At 33.8% G+C, this 20,468-nt stretch overlaps 1 protein-coding gene across 6 annotated transcripts in view; it reads right to left on the bottom strand.

Moving 5' to 3' along the window:
* Positions 1-20,468, bottom strand: part of LOC145694950 (uncharacterized) — a 210,265-nt gene that overhangs the window by 158,186 nt on the left and 31,611 nt on the right. For all 6 annotated transcript variants that reach the window (XM_081771747.1, XM_081771752.1, XM_081771751.1 and 3 more), the window contains 3 exons: positions 19,216-19,270; positions 12,889-12,997; positions 1,883-1,966 (listed from right to left, as the gene is read on the bottom strand). In XM_081771747.1, coding sequence (XP_081627873.1) covers positions 1,883-1,966; positions 12,889-12,997; positions 19,216-19,270 — 248 coding nt within the window. The remainder of the gene's footprint in view (positions 1-1,882; positions 1,967-12,888; positions 12,998-19,215; positions 19,271-20,468) is intronic.

Raw genomic sequence — 20,468 nt, 5'->3', positions numbered from 1 at the left:
TGTATATTGAGAGGTGAACCTTCTATTTTTGCATTTATTTGGTTAGTTATTTTTTATTATTTTTGGTTTATTTTTCTTTCTATGATTTTTACCTTTTTTATGTTGATCAGTTTCAGCCAATTGGCCTTGTGCCGCATGAAACGTAGTGAATAATAGAGAATAAATAAATAAATAAATAAATAAATAAATAAATATACACGCCTACAGGCAACGTGCCCAAAATAAATTTTAAACTTAACATTTTCATAAGATTTTGGTTTTAACAAGAATTCTACAGCCAATATCTTCCCACCTTCTTCAAGAATTAGATTTGTTCCAGATTAGCCCCTTTCCTACTTGAAAAACTCGATTTAATTCTCAGAAATGGCGTTTACTCATAATTTAGCATTCAACTCTTTAACTCTACTGTCTCTTCCAATCATAACTCTCTCGATTTCTAGTACCACTTAACGGATAATTTTCATCAACTTACGATTCAAACTGAACTTTATAGCTGGAATGGATAATACTGAATTTTCTGGAATCATTCAGAAATCCCATTAACTATTAATGAAAAAGCATTTCTCTTTTGCGATCTTCTTGAAGCTTATATCGAAAAATGTTGTTGCTCTAAATCGAAACGAACTAAAGTGTATCCAGAATAGTATGACTACAAAACATTCAGCCTTTTAAAAAGCAATACACGAGCCAATCGAAAATAGAAACAAATACCTTCATTAGATTATTTGGAACCCTTAAAACAACAACTTTATCCAATTTAAAGACAGAAATACAGAGAATATATAGCAACTACTGATCTTTCATTATCCCAAGACTACAAACTATTCTGGAACTTTGTAATACGCAAATTGAAGAATGTGGAAGAAAAATAGTTGTTTGTCTTTATTTTTATATGTTGAAAATGACTGCAGATTACAAACCTTTTCAACCATTAGCTGTAACTAGATGTTGTACAAGTAAAGCATCATAACCTTAAGATTTTAATAATTCATCTTTTATAATACTTTACGATATTACTCTAGTTATCTATCAAAACCTTCAAACTTAGATAGAAAGTGTAAATAGGATAACTTTTCGAATTTAGTAAAATACTGTCATAACGTTTTACCTTAGTTCTGATTTAACCATAATTCTGTTTTTAATTTTCCTTTTACTCATATCGGGTGAAGTTCGGGAATTGATTGGTTGATTTGTATTTATATCCTTGTTCAGCAGAGGCTACATACGTTCAGATGCTCTCCCACGAGGAATCGAACCTAAAACCTCCGCAAGAAAAGTACGCGCCAGCCATTAGAGCAGTGAGGTAAGTGAATTTCGGGGATGCCAACGAGAGACGGTATAAATATTTTACATTAGCATACAGCTTCTGGCGAAGATTTTTAATATTTCTTACTGTGCAACATTATGAAGCGAATATCAGCTTTCCAGATGTCTGCGGACTGCCTTAATGAAATAAAATGAAAACTTTTGTTTAATGACCTGTTATACCATGTACGCTAAAGAAGACGGGTAATAAATGGAAATTAACAAGATAACAGAATTAGCGGAATGAGGAGAGTAGAAAGAAACAGAGTACCCCGAGAAAGATATGAACTTCATTTATTTATTTATTTATTTATTTAACTATAAGCTTGCATGACCTGAGATCAACACGAAATATTCAGAACAACTTCTCACTGAACTGTACAATGTTCATAAGTACACATGCGATAAGATAGAATATGAAAGAACACAAGTAATAAAAGAAGTATTCGAAATCGCAACACGAATCTAATAATTTTCTTCTGTATGTTTTAATTGAGTGTTATTTGCGTTACTAGTTAAATGCTACATTTTATGTCTCTCTTATACCTGTAAACTATCCGCTAAATTCACAACTTACCCCAAGCATAAGCATTTGGCAATTAACATGCTTCTTCAATTTTTCCTGCAACTCTTCCTTTGCAATTTGTTGGCTGCTTTGAACCTAAAAAATATGAAAAGCCAACTAAAAAAACTAGAAATAAATTTCATCGATAATATAATGATAATACTGTAATACCTTGCAATCCTAACTTAATCCGTTTCAGAACCTCGTCAGAATTCTAAGAAAATTTTTTCTCTTTAAAATAATGGGAATTTGATTAATTCGTCTCTGAGTCTCACAAACTACAATTTTCCAAAGATTTTAACAATAAATACATTGTATTTTCGGGTAAAATGCTAACAAATAATGATACTAATACTATTATTATTATTATTATTATTATTATTATTATTATTATTACTACTACTACTACTACTACTACTACTACTACTACTACTACTACTACTACTACTACTAATAATAATAATAATAATAATAATAATAATAATAATAATAATTGAATAAAAATAAACATTTTAGAACCCATGAGTAATACGCTAATTTATTATTACATAAAAACAAAATACCACAATACACGCACAAGAGAATAATTGGCAGCGAAAATCACATACCATGATATTACAACTGTTGCCGACAACGAACTGAACTGCACAGCGCATGGGTGGCTCGAGCGCTGAGGAAACGTACACACACGCACGAATGGGTTCAGATTTCAAATAATAATAATAATAATCCTACATTAATACTTTCAGCATTTTTTTAACATAGTTTTTTTACTGCTTTTCTGAATTATGTTTCTGTGATTATTGCATGCTTATACATCATACATTGTAAATATACTACATGGTTCCGGATAATCACAATAACATTTTAAAACACATTTTTCTGACCAGAACAAAATGAATTATTTAATAATTCATTTTGTTCTGGTCAGAAAAATGTGTTTTAAAATCATACATTGTGTTTGACTATTTAATTGTGTTTATTCTACTTGTACTTGTACTGTTTATTTTACTTGTACTATATTCATCTTAGCAAACTGTGGCCACTTGTTTTTGTGGCCAATAAACCTTTTTAAACATTATTATTATTATTATTATTATTATTCGTATACACTCAAATTCATTTATATGCATTCCAACATTTTTATAATGCAGTTTAACCCTTTGGAGTACGGGGTTTTCGAGTAATTTTTGAGATCTTCTTTTAAATAGCTACTGCTTTAACAGCATTCATTCGATGATGATTGATAAGTCAGTATCCATTCGTATTGATGACTGATATGTCATTTTTTTCAGGATAAAGAAGGCTTTCAAATACAACATGACGTACGAAGAAAGAAAAATTTTGCAAAATTCATAGAATTTCTCTGAAAAAAAATCCCTTTTTGCAAGTTTGGCGTCCCTAGAATGGATTAGGATGTGACTATGCAACCTTAATGTATCCTGAAAAATATGTTCGGGTATTGTAATGTTTGTCCCAAATTCCATGCTAATATTCCAAATACTGACGTGGGAAAACTATTTCCCAATCCTATTTGAATATACAAAATATCGTATATACATCGGGGAAAAAATATGATATAAAACAAAAAATTCTGAATAAGATGCTATCCATCCAAATTTCATGATTAGTACGTATTCTCCTCACAATAAAAGTTATTTTTCAATGCGTCATACCTATGTCGCCATAACGTACAAGGAAAGGAAAATTTTGTGAAATTCAGGAAATTTCTCTGAAAAATACATGCAAATGAAGAAAGGGAGGAGAGGGGGGAAAGGGGAAGAGGAAGCAATGTACATTTTTATGTGTTTCGAAATGCAATATAATCTCCGACAAATACGCATCCTACTTATGATATCTGACCGATGGTAACAACGTCACAAAACAATCATTTGAGTCACATGAAAACAATATGCTCGTTTGCCCTTTACTGTGACGTCACAGTCCCCAGTCTGTATACCCGGGCTACGTAAAGGCTTGTGATATATTTCAGTACATTTTCCAGAAAACATGAAGTAAAAAACATGGTGAATGAGTTTCTATTGTTAATCAATACAAGAGGAAGGGAAGACTAAGGAAAGGATTGGGAGTAGCCACGTATTCATTTTCATATCGGACAATTCATCATGCAATCTTACAAACACGCACGAAGGTACCTACGTTTCACTATAAAGGTTATGACGTCACAAAACAACAATGAAGTAAGAAGAGTGAAGTACCAGAAATCCCCTCCTTCCTTCTGTTGTCCGCCCTTCCAGTGCTTGTTGTTGTTGTTGAGTTGAGTTTAACATCTCGTTCAGCAACGAGGCTATATAAGACGTAGACCTATTGATTAACGTGGAATCCAAACCACATGAGCTCGCCGGGAATCGAACGCGCCTTCCAGTATTTGTACCACGGCGAAACCCATTACATTATATTCAGTGGTTCTTCCAAGAACAGGTGGAACCAAAAAATACAGGTTTTGGTGCATGTATCATAAGCCTTCGTGTAGGGAACTACCACCATCGTATCACGCTGATGCAAAGGTACTCCAAAGGGTTAAAATCTTTGTCGCCTGACATTTAAAATAATTTCATCCTAATGGTATTCCAAGTTCACAACTTTTAACAATAGTACTGTACTAAAGAAATTGCATATCTCACATTTTACATATTTGGAAACGAATACTGACTTTTAGTAAAATTATTTCGTGATTTCTTATTTGGTAGTTTCTTAATAAAGTTTGTCGAAATTAAGTTTCAGTTCCTTTTACAAAATGTAATACGATTTCCAGATATTTTACACTATTTGATTATTATAGTCAACTATAATTCTCAAGCCCTTCTAATAAAAACCTTTAATAACTCTGAAATTCTATTTGCATTATTCCCGGCATTTCTAACATGTTCTATTGTTCTCGAGTGTGGTGCTCAAGTTGATCTCAATGTCTAAATAAGTTTGTTAACGCAAGAAAAATAATACACTGGGAGTAAATAAACATACACCCTCCATTCCAAAAGAAACCGAACTTTTGAAAACAAATAGTACCACTAGTGCCATCTGTTGTAATATTTTACCGGTAGATGGCGTAGTCCCTCATTGACAACTTGTATAAATGTCATGACATTTGGATGCACGGCAACAAAGTTATTGCGTTTCAACTGTCAATGTGTTGTGTACATCGGTCGGAAAATGAGTTTCAAACAACGAGCTGCAATTGAGTTTTGTGTTAAACTGGGTAAAACTTTTAGTGAAACGCACCAAATGCTACAAAATGCATATGGTGATGAGTGTCTATCCCGTACGCAAGTTTACGAGTGGTTCAGGCGATTCAAATCGGGTAGAGAGACGCTGGATGATGACGAAAGATCAGGCCGTCCCAGAACCGGATTATCGGAAGAAAACATCGAAAAAGTGCGTGAATTCATCAAACATAACAAAAAATCGTCGGTGAAAGTTATTGAAATGGAATTAGGCATTCCTCAAACAACCGCATACCGCATTTTGACCGAAGTTTTGGGCCTTAAGAAGGTTAATTGCGGCAGGTACCACACAAACTCACCGAAGACCAAAAAGTTGATCGAATTGCGCATTGCAAAGACATCGTTAAAAGTGCTCGGCAGGATCGAAACTTCTTGAAATCGATTGTAACTGGTGACGAGACGTGGTGTTTTGAATATGAGCCCGAAACAAAGCGGCAAAGTGCTGAATGGAGAGCGCCGGATAAAGGAACACCCAAAAAAAGTCGCTTGGTGAAGTCAAAAGTTAAGGTGATGCTGATTTGTTTTTACGATTCAAAAGGAATTATCCACAAAGAATTTGTTCAGCCCGGCCAGACAGTCACTGGAGAGTTTTACTTGGGCGTCATGAAGCGTTTGCTGGCAAGAATTCGTCGTATTCGGCCCGAATATCGCGAAATCGGCAGTTGGACTCTTTTGGGCGATAATGCACCATCACATTATTCGGTTGCATCATCCGCCCTATTCACCAGATCTCGCTCCGTGCGATTTCTATCTGTTCCCGAAACTGCATTTGGCGATGAAAGGAAAGTGGCACGCATCGATTGATGCCATTGAGAAGGCGACAACCGCCGTCCTAAAGACCATTCCAATAAAGGACATGGAGAAGTCGTTTGACAACTTGTTGGAGCGTGCAAATATGTGTATCGATGCGAAGGGGAATACATTGATTAATAAAAATGATGTGTTCCAAAATGTACATTGCTTTTTTGTTTTTTTTTTAACGTTCGGTTTCTTTTGGAATGGAGGGTGTATTATGAGTTTTAGGAATAATAATAATTAGAACTTGGATTTTTATGACCTAAAACTTTGAAAATATGCATGCATTTATACTCTGAGAAACAGCGAAATATGACCTGAAAACAAATGTGTCTTTGGGGTTTCAGAAGTGAAGGAAATGCGTGGCTGAATTATCAATGTATACTACAATAATATAATCTGAATTCATACTGAAAAATATACTAATGAAAAGCATGAAAGTATTTATATCGGAGAGTCTTTTCCTTCTAGGCAAATCGGTTGTTTTCTCCTTTCATTAACATATAGGAAAGTTTTATCCTTTTTCTTTACGCGTTATAAATTTTAACAGTACCAAACACCGTCTCTACACGAATATCTTGTTGATCGAAACAGCAGTTTTTGAAAATATTTGAGGCACAAACTTCGACTGAGATTATCGAAACTATCAAAGTAAACATAATCATGTATTGCTACTTCCGTATGTTACAAATGGTAATTGTTGGATTTAGAAAATTTTTACCGCTTCCAAGAAATATTAATGTTGTGATGCATAAACAATAAACAAAAATATATTAAGTAATGTATTTAGGCAACACTGTGTAGATCTATCGCAAGCAATAAAGGATGTAGCAAGTGTACACGTACATCTAACATTATTGTTCGATTTGTTATAAATTGACCACTCAATTCCCCAAATATGAATTACACTGAACATGTGAAATGTGCTGAATATGGCTGTTAATAACCGTCCGCAATCAATCACAACTAACTTAATAAGTTTTATTCATATTACTTAAATGAACTGGACTATTCTTTAGATCAGTATCAATATACACAGCTATACAATTGCTACGGAACGAACACGTATTAACCAATACTTTAAGTTTACACGGCTGTGTCTGTGAACTCTTATAAATATACCAATAGAGGGCACTAATAAGTTCTTGCGCACATCAGTAGTGGCAAGCGTGCTCTGTCAGTATCATCAGGAAAAGAATGGGACACTAAGTAAGAAGGTGGTATCCATGAGATATTGTTAAATATGGTAAAAGCTGTTGTCATATAATACTGTCGTACAAAATGAATTGTCTGTTGAAAGATGGTGGGCAAAAGTGATTATGATCGTGGCAGAGTTGTTGATCGACATGAGGTCAGTGTCACAGAAGTTGGACGCGTGGTGAGGGTATATTCAAGAGTGTCATTTCCGGACTTCAGACAGCCGCTATTATATGAGGAATATCTGTGCGTGTGCATGAAGGTTAGTAAAGTTGTACAACAGTACATAAGCCAGTTAGCAAAAAGGATTTGATATGCCACACCAGTCCAAATTCCACGCGCATCTGCCGGTGCTTCTGGTGTTCAAGTGGTCCCGTAACCATTTCACGACGACTGAATATTGTTAGGTTGTATCCCTAGAAATCAATGATATATGTTATATAATCCCCCGACCAGTGTCCTGCCAGATTACAGTGGTGTAAGTAATATCACGACTGAGACCAAGGAAGTTGGTCAAATGTAATTTTAAGATGAATCATGTATCTGTGCAATAAGTGATTATAGACATCACATGGTGTAAAAGGAACGAAAGCATATTATACACAGCATATCCATGAATGTGACAATATATAGGGTCTTGGAATATTTGGGCGGGCATAATGAAATATGAAAGAACTCCACTGCACATTTTTGACACAGGATCCGTCACTGGGTAATAGTATGCTACCGAGATCCTGAAACATGTTTCCTCTTTTGTGTGGTGCAGTGGGTCCTGACTTTGTTTACATGGATGGAATTGTCCCTATGCAGAATTGTCCAAGTTACAGAGACAATGGATATAGGGAACATTAATAGTATGGATTGGTCATCATATTAATATCATCGAACATGCCTCTGAAGCTTTAGACAGACGAGTTACAGGGTAATTCACAAACCCCGGATTCTCCAGGCTCTCAAAACTGCCTTAAGAAAGAAAGGAATAACATACTCCATGTTTCCATGAACACTTCCATCGACAGCATGCCAAACAATGTGCTGGATAGTCTGTTACCCGAGGTGACAATATGCTTTACTGATGTGACCAGATCTTCCTGTTTTCATGGCAATTTGCATTTTATATTCCCCTTCTCATATTGCTTTTCATCTTCTTTTTAGCTTTATTACGCCCATTTCTTTGCATGACGGTGATTCTAGCAATTTTTTGATAATAAACTGAACTAATATCTGTACTCATATATTAGTCACTTAAGGTATCCAGATTATGTTCTCAAAAAATTATGGGTCACTATATGTTTGTTCGCTAGCAATTGATAAGCAGTGTAGGAGCATTAAAAGAAAAGACCCTGAAAACATTACAATGCTACTGAAGTTAAAAAGATACAAAGTAAAAGTGATCAACTGTCTCCATTCACAGTTGCAGCGTTAGATTCATTGTTGCGCGTACTATGTGATATTGCATGACCAATAGAGTGAGTGAAAAGTGACACTTTCAAACTTTATATCGAAATAGAAAACAAGCAACCGCGGAAAAGTTGTGTATAGATGTATATACTAAACGTACAAAATTTGGATCAAATCGGACAACATCTTGAGGTGCCACTGAGACCCATGCAAAACAAGGCATTTTTTTACGCTTTTTAAATGCACTTCTTCCATATTTTCGTTAAAGGAAGACTTTTAACCATAAACAATACCTAAACTTTTCCTTTTTTGGTTTTAAATATTCGATTAAATAACGTTTTAAAAATACTGCCATTTTAATTTTCTATTTTAGTCAAAACTGTTTAAAGGGAAAATACTGACTTTAAGAAGTTGACTCTATATTTACGAGTAATAAATCTCTGTATGACCCCTCGATTATACAACTGTTCGCTTGTCTCTAGATACAACCTAGATCTCACCATGAGATGGTGGTTTGTAAATTGACTTCCACCATGCTCAGCCCAACCACCCATGCGTTTGGCATATCTTTAATTTTCGCAGTCCGCAGTCGCAATGAAATCCTTCTTTGATACAAACTTCCTCAATTTCTTCCTCCCACCAATTCTGTCTGGACCAGAGTTTAGCTTAAATTCCACTTTGAGTAGCGTCGACATATTTAATAATTGTGGTTGATCCGTGCCGAAGTTTATTTCGTTACTATTGTTAACTACTACTTCTCGGCAGCTTCTCGCATGATTTGAGTTAACTGTCGATAAGCTTCATAATGAGTAAGGTTTTACTAAATGTTCATTTAAATAATTCAGCAGCTGATGGAGAGGAAGCTCATCTTCTATCAACTGAACAGCATCTCACTTTGATCTTGTGTTCACCACAGTTCCATAAACTAAATTTTCATTAAATTTGCAGTTTTCATATTAATATCTTTCATAGTCAATAATACTTCATTTAATATCAATGGATGCATTACAAAGTATGTAACATGAATGATGTATTACGACTGTGGCTCCGCATGCAAAATATGTTCGTAAATTACAATTTGTATGTGAAACGTACTTCCAATACTTTCTTGATTAACAGTTCTATTCCTCTTCCAACCAAATAGATAGCTTTTATTCTGATAATATAATCAAATTACTTTTTAGCAAGTTGACAACATTTTCTCTGGATCTTTCTTGGCATTTTACTTCTGTCTTTAGTCAAGGGACCCAATCCTTTAACAGGGACTTTGCGGTTTCAGATGCATCCCTAAACGGCACTCCTATTGAGCCGCATGCATTTAATGAGCATTTAAGATGTAGCATTGGTACCACTAATTTAAATATTTTCTTCTGAGTTTCTGGTGGTGTCTGTTCATTAAATTTAGGAACAAAGCCGAAGTTTTCCAATTATATTTGAGACTGAGAAGACGAAGCCACAGAGTAGATGAAGCCAGAGGCTGACTCTGACTCTGCATCTGGTAAAACTTCCAGCTGAGTCACTTTATTTTTAACTTTCTTTCCTTCATTTCTTGCGGTACATTTTCTTTCTCTATTTATGTAGTACGAATGATTCATTTTGACGATTCTTTGACGAGATATTATTGGTAACGCGTTTCTCGATTTCTCGCTTTTTGTAGCTGCCTCACTAGCAATTTTTGTAAAACTAGCTGGCTCTTTTGCTTCTGAAACACTACATCTAAGAAACTCTAGTTAACGTATCTTGACTTCATATGTTTGTAAATTTAGTTAGACAATTCATGTTCTTTCGGTGCTACAAAATTGAGTACTCTGCTTTCATTCTTCTTTCTGCACTTCCTTCTTCAGAAGAAGTGTTCATTCTGAAGTAAACTCACAAACTAAAGAAAGAAAAAAAAAGTCTATAGAAAAATCTACGCATAAACATTGAAAGTTTTACGGTTCTCATAAAATATGTATGATCAATTCTATTCACGTCCTTTCTAATTGTCCAAGATTGTACGAAAGTGCACAATCCGATTAAATGATTGAAAACGAATGCAGAATTATTTCCTCTCATCAATATGGGAACAGAAATCTAGGTGAGATTCAGTACAAGCGAGAACTTCCTCGTAGCTATATGCTTAACGAACGCGCCTTTTGTGCAAAAAACTTGAGTTCGATTCCTGGTAGAGCTCATGTGGTTCGGATCCCAAGTTAAGCTGTAGACCCACGCTTCATATGACCTCAGTGCTGAACAGGACGCCAAACTTTAAATGAACTAATCAAATCAACCACCAATAAGCACACAGAAATTTTCCTAAAATGTCAACATGAAATGTTGCCCTAACACCGGCGCAGTAATAGAAGAGTACGTACTTGACGAATAATGTTTATATTCTTCCTAAATGCTGCAATAATAATAATAATAATAATTAATAATAATAATAATAATAATAATAATAATAATAATAATAATAATAATAATAATAATAATACTGTATTATTATTATTATTATTATTATTATTATTATTATTATTATTATTATCGTAAAAAGAAAGAAATAAAACTGCTAATCCAAAGTAGATTTTGTATTAGAACTAGTTGTAAAATAAGCCGCTGCTTAAAAGCAGGTTTGCTTTAATAAATCACTTTTGACGGAAATTGGGGGTGAAAGTGGGAATATCTTTGGAAGTATTATTTAATCAAATGCTTAGAACCAGAAAAGGAAATCTTTAGTGTATCATTTACAGTTATATCTCTTTGTTCAGAAGGGTTGGCTGGTTTAAACTAAGGTGGTTTAAACCAAGGTGGTTTAAACCAAGGTTTAAACCAGCTGTTTTTTTCAAAAAAAAAAAAAAAAAAAAAAACTGGTTTAAACCAAAAAACAAAAAGAATGTTCGTAAAAGTGTAAGTGTTTGTAAAATCTTGATGAACACACATTTGTGGGTTATCACGTTTCACTCCCGTATATTATTCGTATTATATTCAGACCTAAATTCCCCATTCATTACTCAAAAAGATTACACTACAAAAGCAACTTTTTTTTACAAGTTTATAAATGTTTATTTTGTGATTTTTTGTAGTTGTTATTATTGTTATGTAATTGCAATCGAAGAAAAATTTTAAATATTGTTTCGTTTCAATGTTTACTATTGATAAAATACATCGAAAATGCCGTACTTTTTGTGTGTGGGGGGGGAGGGGTCATACAGACCCCACGAGAGGCATTTAGTGAAATAAGTATCTTTTGTATCTATCTATGTATAAATGAGTTTGAGCCAAAGTGGACTCAAATAATTCGTATCTTTATTCACTTTTCTTATTGATATGCAGATTAAGTCGGTGTATTTCTTTAATTTGAACCAATAAAAGTCGTTGTTAACTAACTTGAACTAAATTAGTTCTTCTGTACTCCGTAATACTCTGAAATTGTTCATATGTAATTCTGTGTAATGGTTTCACTTGTGCAACTGTTTATCTTTTTGTCCTTCTGAAATGACTCTTGTCAGTTATATTAAGAAGCATGTAAAGATCAGTACAACGTATTTTTTTTATCAGTCGACAGACGTATCGCATTTGTGGCCAATTAGTCCTGGTTCTGAGTTCAAATGGAGGACAACTTCTCTCGGATGTAACTCGAGAAGCGGTTTTTATTCCGCTTTAAGCTTATATGACCCCTTCCAGCATAACCCGGTTGTTGCATAATAACATCAAGGCGAAACAAACTTATTTCTGTCCATATATGATATGAATATATAGAGCAAATCATTTAAACCATAAAAACCTGGTTTAAACCCAAAAAAACCTGGTTTAAACCAAAAAACCTGGTTTAAACAACCAAAAAACCGATTTTTTTGTTTTTTTTAAATAAAAACCATGGTTTTTGCCAACCCTGTTGTTCAGCGAGAATATGGAAGAAATTCCCTTGCAAAGTATAAAAATGGCTGCTTTAGTATGGGTACGGGAAGTTGGCGTCAGTGGCACCTCAGGATGTCCGACTTGATATAAATTTTGCATGTTTACTATATACAAGTACACACAACCATTCCATACTAAGCTGTTTCCAATTTCGGATAAAAATAAAGTTCGAAAGTACCATTTTTGACCCACCCTAACAACCAATTTATTTGTGTCATTATATTTATATTTAACTGAATATAATAAACTCACTACATTTAATTAATTTTAGCATACTTTTATATTATTTCAAACTTCTATATAAAATAAACAATACTGTCATTTGCGTTAAATTGATTTGTCTGGATTACAATTTCAAGAGGGACTGCAGCCAAATACCTCAGGACACATATTTTGCATTATTATGCTTGAATTGTGTTTATTTTTTTACTAATAAATGAACTACTTCTTTCTTAAGAACTTAAGGTTAACTAACATTCTTACCACAATTTTAAAAAATGGAGGTAACATTACCAACAAGGGCTCCTCTAGAGGTTCATTTTTCTCTGACATTATGCTTACTTTTCCTTTGCAAATTTTAAAATTTGGAACGCTGAAAAATAAATAACAGTATTATTTAACATAATAATGATATAGAATAAAATAATTACATCAGGCTAGCTAACTAAATGAAAAGTTAATTTTGTGTAAGTATACACCGACCGATCACTCAATAATGGCTACGCTTTCAAGGAGTGAATTTGACCTTGTTACCACGTGAATTTCATGACGATGCAGCATCCTAAACCAGGTAGTGCATAGATACGAATCTAGGTAGTCACCAGTCAGTAAACGAAGTTTACACGTAATGAGCAAAATAAGATCGTGAGGTTTGGAACGGCTGATAGCTCCATCGCACTAACGGCTGCACCAGTAGAATATTCCAAAGCAACCGTATTGAAAGTGTATCAAGACTGAAAGAGAACAAATGACGAACCGCCGTAGAATTGCAGACGACGAAACAAGGCTGATTGTGAAGGTAAGCTTCGCGTTCGTAAGTGCAGCGGCGGAGCAGCTGACCATCGAATACAACCGCGACCAACTCGGAAACGTTTTCCATGATGCACCGTATACTCGCAAGTGAGGGCCATTCAATAAGATATTTAAAGTGTCACTCACTCCTCATTCGCATCCAGTGACGCCAACGACTCGCCTGGAGCAATGAACAGATCAATCCAAAGTTTGAAAAAAACGGGTATTTTTTTTTCAAAACCAACCCACCTGGGCCCAAATGGGATTTTTCGGGTTTAATTGGGATTTTTCGAAATATTTCAATGTCTTTGGAGTAAAAGTGTTAAAATGTGATTTATATTTCAAGATTGTCATTGTCGCAACTTATAACAATTTTCTATTCACTACTCTTTTGAAAAAATCGCCGCCATTTTGAAATTTAACATTGGATCGCCGAGAAAGTCTATACAGCAAATGTAGAATGTATCTTGCTTCTACTCTCAAAATTTCAACTTAAAAGTCGGAAAATTGTACCCTGTAGCGCGGGTACCCGCTAGTTGAAAAATGGGCGCCATTTTGAAATATTACGTTGGATCGCCGCCAAAATATATATACAGCTAATTTAGAGTGTCTCGTGCTTCTACTCTGAAAAATTCTATTTAAAAGACCGAAAATTGCTCTTTGTAGTGTGGGTACCGCTATTTTGAAATTAAAAAAAAAAAAAAAAAACGCCATTTTGAAATTTTACGTTGGTATGCCGCCAAAATCTATACAGGAAATTTAGTGTGTCTCGTTCGTGCTTGTACCGTAAAAATTTAAACTCAAAAGACCGAAAGTTGTATTCTGTAATGTGCGTGTGTGGTACAAGCAAACAAACAAACAAATGTAGATCGAGTCATCCCAGGAGCCTCAGTAACGTTCGCCAAATGTGAATACCAAATATATTAATTTAAAACAAAGATGTAATTCATGCATTATAAAATGTTTCAAAACGTCTTATATGGCAAATATTTTCCAGCATAAAATAAATAGTTTTATTGTTGAAGTATTCACTTCCGATGCTTTGTGCGTTCAATTGCGGGAATTTCCCGAGCACTTCTTTCACGACGGGTTTTCCCCGAAAATGCAGCTTTCTTTACTGTACATTCATGTCCAAAATTATTGTTGTATGTCTATAAATATGTTGTTGAAGGAATATAATTTGATGACGAATTCGCCCGGGTTTTCTTATAATGTTAGTATGTGTATAATCGGCAAAGACATCTTTGTGGCAAATTTCATGTCAAAAGAGCAGTAAATAAGAGCAATAAAACGAAAATAAAACTTCCTTGTTTATTTAGTAACATTTTGTTTTACTCATTCTAATTTTCGTATTTATAATTCTTTTCCTATGAAATTTAACACAAATATACATTTCTCGATTATACACATAGTATCAGTATTAAAAGTACCCTGCAAAATCATTATCAAATTATATTCTTACAAGAAGATAGTTATAGATATGCGAAAATCATTTTGGACATGAGTGTACATCGACACTTCCACTAGTACGGAAGTTTAAATTCAGCACTTGAAACAGTAGCGTTACACAGTCTTCGGAACTCCGAGCGTTAAGCTTCTTAAATCCGACAAGAATTTTTACGCAGACTATCACACGGCATCGTGAATAGTTGCTGGTGTTGATTCTACAGAATGGTTATTTGAAGAGTAGCAACTAAAGGCTGAACTAAACTACTGTTGTTGGAAAAGCAAATTTTACTGAAGAATACTTGTGTCACCATTAAATGTATGAAATGATACTAATAGTTTTATTAACGTATTTACATATTTACTGGTGGTACAGGCACCTAAGACCTTAAACTCGTCAAACGTATGACGGATAACGTCCTCGCCGTCGCCGACTCGGCAAGCACACTATTCACAGAGAGTATTTTCTAAAATATAAAATTACATATTTTACTTCCACAATCCATACATTAATTTGTTCTATAATTATCTCAAGCTAAAGTAACCTTTTTTATTCATTCAAAGCATTCAGAACTTTATATAGGTCTAACATTGAATGTTGTATACTTTAACATGAAAGCATCTAATTCGCCCAAGTAAAGTCCAAAATCTGATAATTATCACTTTCAATGTGATCACCTTAGCTGTACCAATAATATACTAACAAAAAGCTCAAAAACCCAGGTGGGTTTTAAAGTGGGTTTTTCAGGTGGGTCCAACCCGAAAAAACCCGCCCCACTTAGGCAAACTCTGGATCAATCGGACGACAGAATACTGGAAAGTGGTCTCCTAAGCTGAGTCATGTCACTTCGATGATTGCCTAAGCAGCGATTGGCGGAAATTTCATGAAGTGCCTCGTGCATAGTGTTTACAGAACAGGCAAATGACGGCGGGTGTACGGTATGTCACATGTTTACACAAGAAATAGTTTCCCTGACACCTGTACTCAAATGCATGACTGGTGTCCGGTATCGTGATCTCCTGACAGACGGTGCATCTACCATTTTACAGTGTTTCCCTCATGCTAACGATACCTTTCAAAACTAGCGATGTAAAATAACTGGAGCTAGTATGTAAGTATGGTAGTAATCCTATAAAATTATTAGTGCGCATGAAGTCTTAGATATAATTTTGGTTCAAAGTATCCCAGAAAACACCAAATTATTTCTGGAGTATATGATTTAGCAACTCTGAAACCAGTACCTAAAACACGGTACCGTGATAGTTTCAATAAGTCAAACCTCTATTTAAAAAACAAACAAAAAAAAGGTGGGCTCTCACAACTAGTCTAGTGGCTAGCATGTGCGCATTTAGCACTAAAAATTTAATTTCACAATTATCCACATTCATTAACCCATTTTTTTTAACCTAAACGGCATAACTGAGTCATCAAACTAAGAATTTCATTTTTACTTTCATTTTTTATCTTATATTATTATTATTATTATTATTTCAATTTCGAACTTTTTATCTTACACATACAATCCTACCAACACTTCGTATTCTAAAGAGCTTATTCATGGCCAAGCGATTAGCGTAGACGCCTTCGGCGTGGGAGACCCAGGTTCAATTCCCAGCGGGAGCTCATGTGGTTCAGATCCTACGTTACGCTGTAGGTTCAAGTAGCATATAGCCTTGCTGCTGAAAGGGACGCTAAACTTAAAAATCAAATCAAACAATATTCTACAGAACTTTCTCATAGGGTAGGATCTAGAAGTTTATAATGACAAAGAACATGTTAAAATGTTTAAGGAAGACTAACATCTACGAACACAAAGAATCATTGATGTGAAAAATGCGTCATGTGCCGCTCAAACACCAATTAAAATATTACTAAAAGTGAAAGACATCAGGTGAGCCTTTTCATAGTAATTACAATATGCGTCAATTACGAACTCTTAAACTTACTGATCAGTCGGTGTATTTAACAATTCGACGAGTTGCGATTCATATAATTGCTAATTTGAATGTCTATATATATTTCAAAAACTGAAATACGAATATGATATATTTTCATATCCTGTTTAACACAATTACGTCCCCTTTATATACTCTAATATGGAATTATGTACATAGTACATTCCTGATCACGGAAACCTAGAAGACCTACAAGTTAAAAAGGTAAGCCTATTTTTAAAGATCTACTTACAAAGAAAAGCTTTTTATGTTACAGTTAACATACACAGTATACAAGAAAATAAACCATCTGTATGTTACCACTAAACAAATATACAGAGTGTCTCAAAAGTCCCCTGACAAAGGGTGACTCTGTTATTATTAGGGTTAGAACAAAATGTAAGATGGAAAACCGTCTCCAAATATGATGTTTTTAATCTAAAGTAAAGAAATTTTTCAAATCGGACAAGCTGTTTGGGCTGTACACTCTTTATGCGCCCAATGTTAAATGAAAATGCAACTTTGCCATTTGTCTGGACCCACAACATAAAGTGAATGGGGTCATCTTTGAAATGGAGGCTGGCCACTAACACGTTAGCGTAAGAGACAGTAACTTCATTCACTTACGTTGTGGCTCCAGGCAAATGGCAACATTGCATTTTCATTTAACATTGGGCGCATAAAGAGTACACAGCCCGAATGGTTCGTCCGAAAAAAAAAAAAAAAAAAATCCTTCACTTTAAATTGAAAACATCTATCTGGAGACGGTTTCCCCTCTTATTTAATTGTTTCTAACTCTGATAATAACAGAGTTGCCCTATGTCAGGAGACTTTTGAAACACCCTGTATCATTGGTTTTAAAGTACAGTTTCAAAGAATGATTAAGAAAACAAAAAAGATAAATGTCAAAAATTTTCATACTGCGAGCTAGATGAGACAGGGAAACCAAAGAATAGAAGAGAGAAAGCACCCGTAACCTCTAGAAGCCCGGAAGAATTACAATTCAACTAGAATCAGTTGGATTTATTACTACTTTCCCCTCAGAGCATTTCTTTACTAAAGCCTTCCCGCTAGTTCAGCGGATAAACGTATGCCTCTGGTGCACCTGTTCCTGGGTTTGATTCCTGGTGAGAGAGCACAAAAATTTAATTCCATTATCATTCACTTTTACTAATCCCCGTCACCTTTAGCCTAAAGGGCATAACAGTTGGACAAACTACATATATAATTTTATAAAATTTATTTATCTATTTTTATTATTTATTTATTTTTGTACGTACTAAATTAAATTTATAATACTTTCTGCTCGCTCAATTTCAAGAAGCGGTTATAATTTAGTTTACGCAATATATATAGTATGTTATAATGTACTATATAACTGTAACATATTTTATACTTATCTTACATTTGTACTCACATGATCTTTGTCAAGAATGTGTATTTTCTGTACAGAAAAAAATAATAATAGATAGTGGATTGGAGACTATGCTGAAAAAGAATGTTTGTTTATCAAGTACGATACATTCCCTATTACGATACGAAGCTATTCACGATGTTACCGTCTAGAGATTTGGATCATCTAACACGCAATGTGACAGTTTCTAACTTTTTTTTTTTTTTTTTTTTTTTTGTGACTTCTCTACAATGCCAAATACATATTGTTGGTTTAGTGGTAATATACAGAACGTATCCTCTAATACTGTGCATGTTATCCTCTACAACAATGCCACGGAAAATGAGTTTCCTTGGAATCAGACTTGTAAAAATTGGGGCTGAAAGCTCGTCCAACATTTTTGTAATCGATAATTCACAATTTCACATTGATTCACCGAAAACTGAAATGCACAGATGGAATACGTGATTTTCTAATACAACTATGTAATAACCAGTAACGTACTTTTAAAATCTACGTAGGGTATTGTACATACGCCCTACATTTGCCCTGCATTTATTAAGATGCATATCTATGTTAAGATGCTCATTAGCTTCGCCTCGATTTCTCCTTGTTTCAAGATATTACAAAAGTCAAAGATTATTATTTAAATTTCTCTATGTAATTTGCCAGTAAATTCAAAGTACTACTTTATAAACTTGTCAACGTTTTTCAGGTATCTTATTCTTGTTCAGTTGTTATCTAAGCCTAAAATGTCCTAACTGATTTGAAACGGTGTTCTCTAGAAATGTAGAACCTGTGAAAAATACAAACTATCTCATTAAGTAATATTTTCTAAGCACTAAGTAATTACACAGAGGAACTTCATTTTTATTCTTTTATTTCCGCAATATTTTGAAAAACCTAAAAAAGTTGGATTCGAGCCCTCAAATCAGTTTTTTTTATTTTATTTTATTTTATTTTTTTTTTTTAAGCCCAGTTTTGAAAATGACCGTTACAAACGAATAAGACAATACATTACTTACAATTTGATATTCTTCAATGATCCATCATAATATTTTCTCCAAAACTGTTGGATTTCTGAAATCGAATACATCATTTTAAATAGGAAGTAATGTTTACAATGATGTAAAAGGTTTAATAATAAGAGTCTTATTACATAACCAATAAAATCCAACAAGAAACACTCAATTCTGTTTCCAGTATTAAGGAATATAAATAAAACGCAGGAAGAAAAGGAAAAGAAATTGTAAGAACACAAGTTATTTCATAACAAGCTACAATGAAGAATTATAGTATTTTCCTATATGCCAAAGTACCACATATAAAGCTGAAATTACATACAAATTTTGAAAACATGCAACGAGAAAAGTCCAAGAATCTTATTTTCGTAGAGATTACACCTTTCTTATTTAATGAACTAGCATTGTAAGTAACTTAATAACAAATCAAGCTTTTGTCTGACTTCTTACTTAAAAAAAAGAAAAAATAAAACTCGTTTAATCTACTTAATAAATACATCAATTACAAACAACACGTAGTGTGGGTTACTACTCTATAACCTACACATAGGTTTTATTATAGCACAAAATTTCAGTATTAACAAAGATAAGTTCAAATCTATCTATAAGGTTCAGAAAAAAGTTTCATTCGAAATTCTTAGTTATTTTCATTACATCAATTTGTATCAATATTGAACAGCTTCATCGTCTTTGACTTATGCATATACTAACACATAAAACAAAAGAGTATAGTTTTTACATTAAATCCACCAAATATTTAGAAAATGGCATTCATGCGTCAAGAAAAAAACATGTTCATAGTATTTGCTCAGAGAACCTTAACGCAAGGTTGATCGGTTCGCGAAGTGGAAAAAACATTTTACTTCATCAAACAAGAACTAAAGGCCAATTATATCACACAGAATTATTCAATTTTCCGAATTAGTCAAAATTATCACTGTTAAACATAAACATAAATATCAGTTACGTATCTTATCACACAAAAAGAAAATTTTACGATTAAATGATCATGACCTTGAACTCAGAATGCAACTAACCACTATCTGCTTCAGTTCTAAGGCATTTTATCTTATGTAATATTAACTGATTTACCTTTACTTTTCATTACAGAATACGTATCCTTAAGGATTTATGACTGTCTAAGAATATGTGTTTTCTAATGAAAAGTAAAATGATAAATCAATTAGTGTTATATAACGAAGTGGCACAGAATTGAAGTAGTAACCTATAAAAGCGGCACTGTTAGAAATACTAAA

Source organism: Thermobia domestica, chromosome 9 (assembly GCF_964235325.1).
Source record: "Thermobia domestica chromosome 9, izTheDome1.hap1.1, whole genome shotgun sequence".
Taxonomy (NCBI): domain Eukaryota; kingdom Metazoa; phylum Arthropoda; class Insecta; order Zygentoma; family Lepismatidae; genus Thermobia; species Thermobia domestica.
Note: the sequence above shows the minus strand (reverse complement) of the source record. Positions and strands in the feature narration are given on the sequence as shown.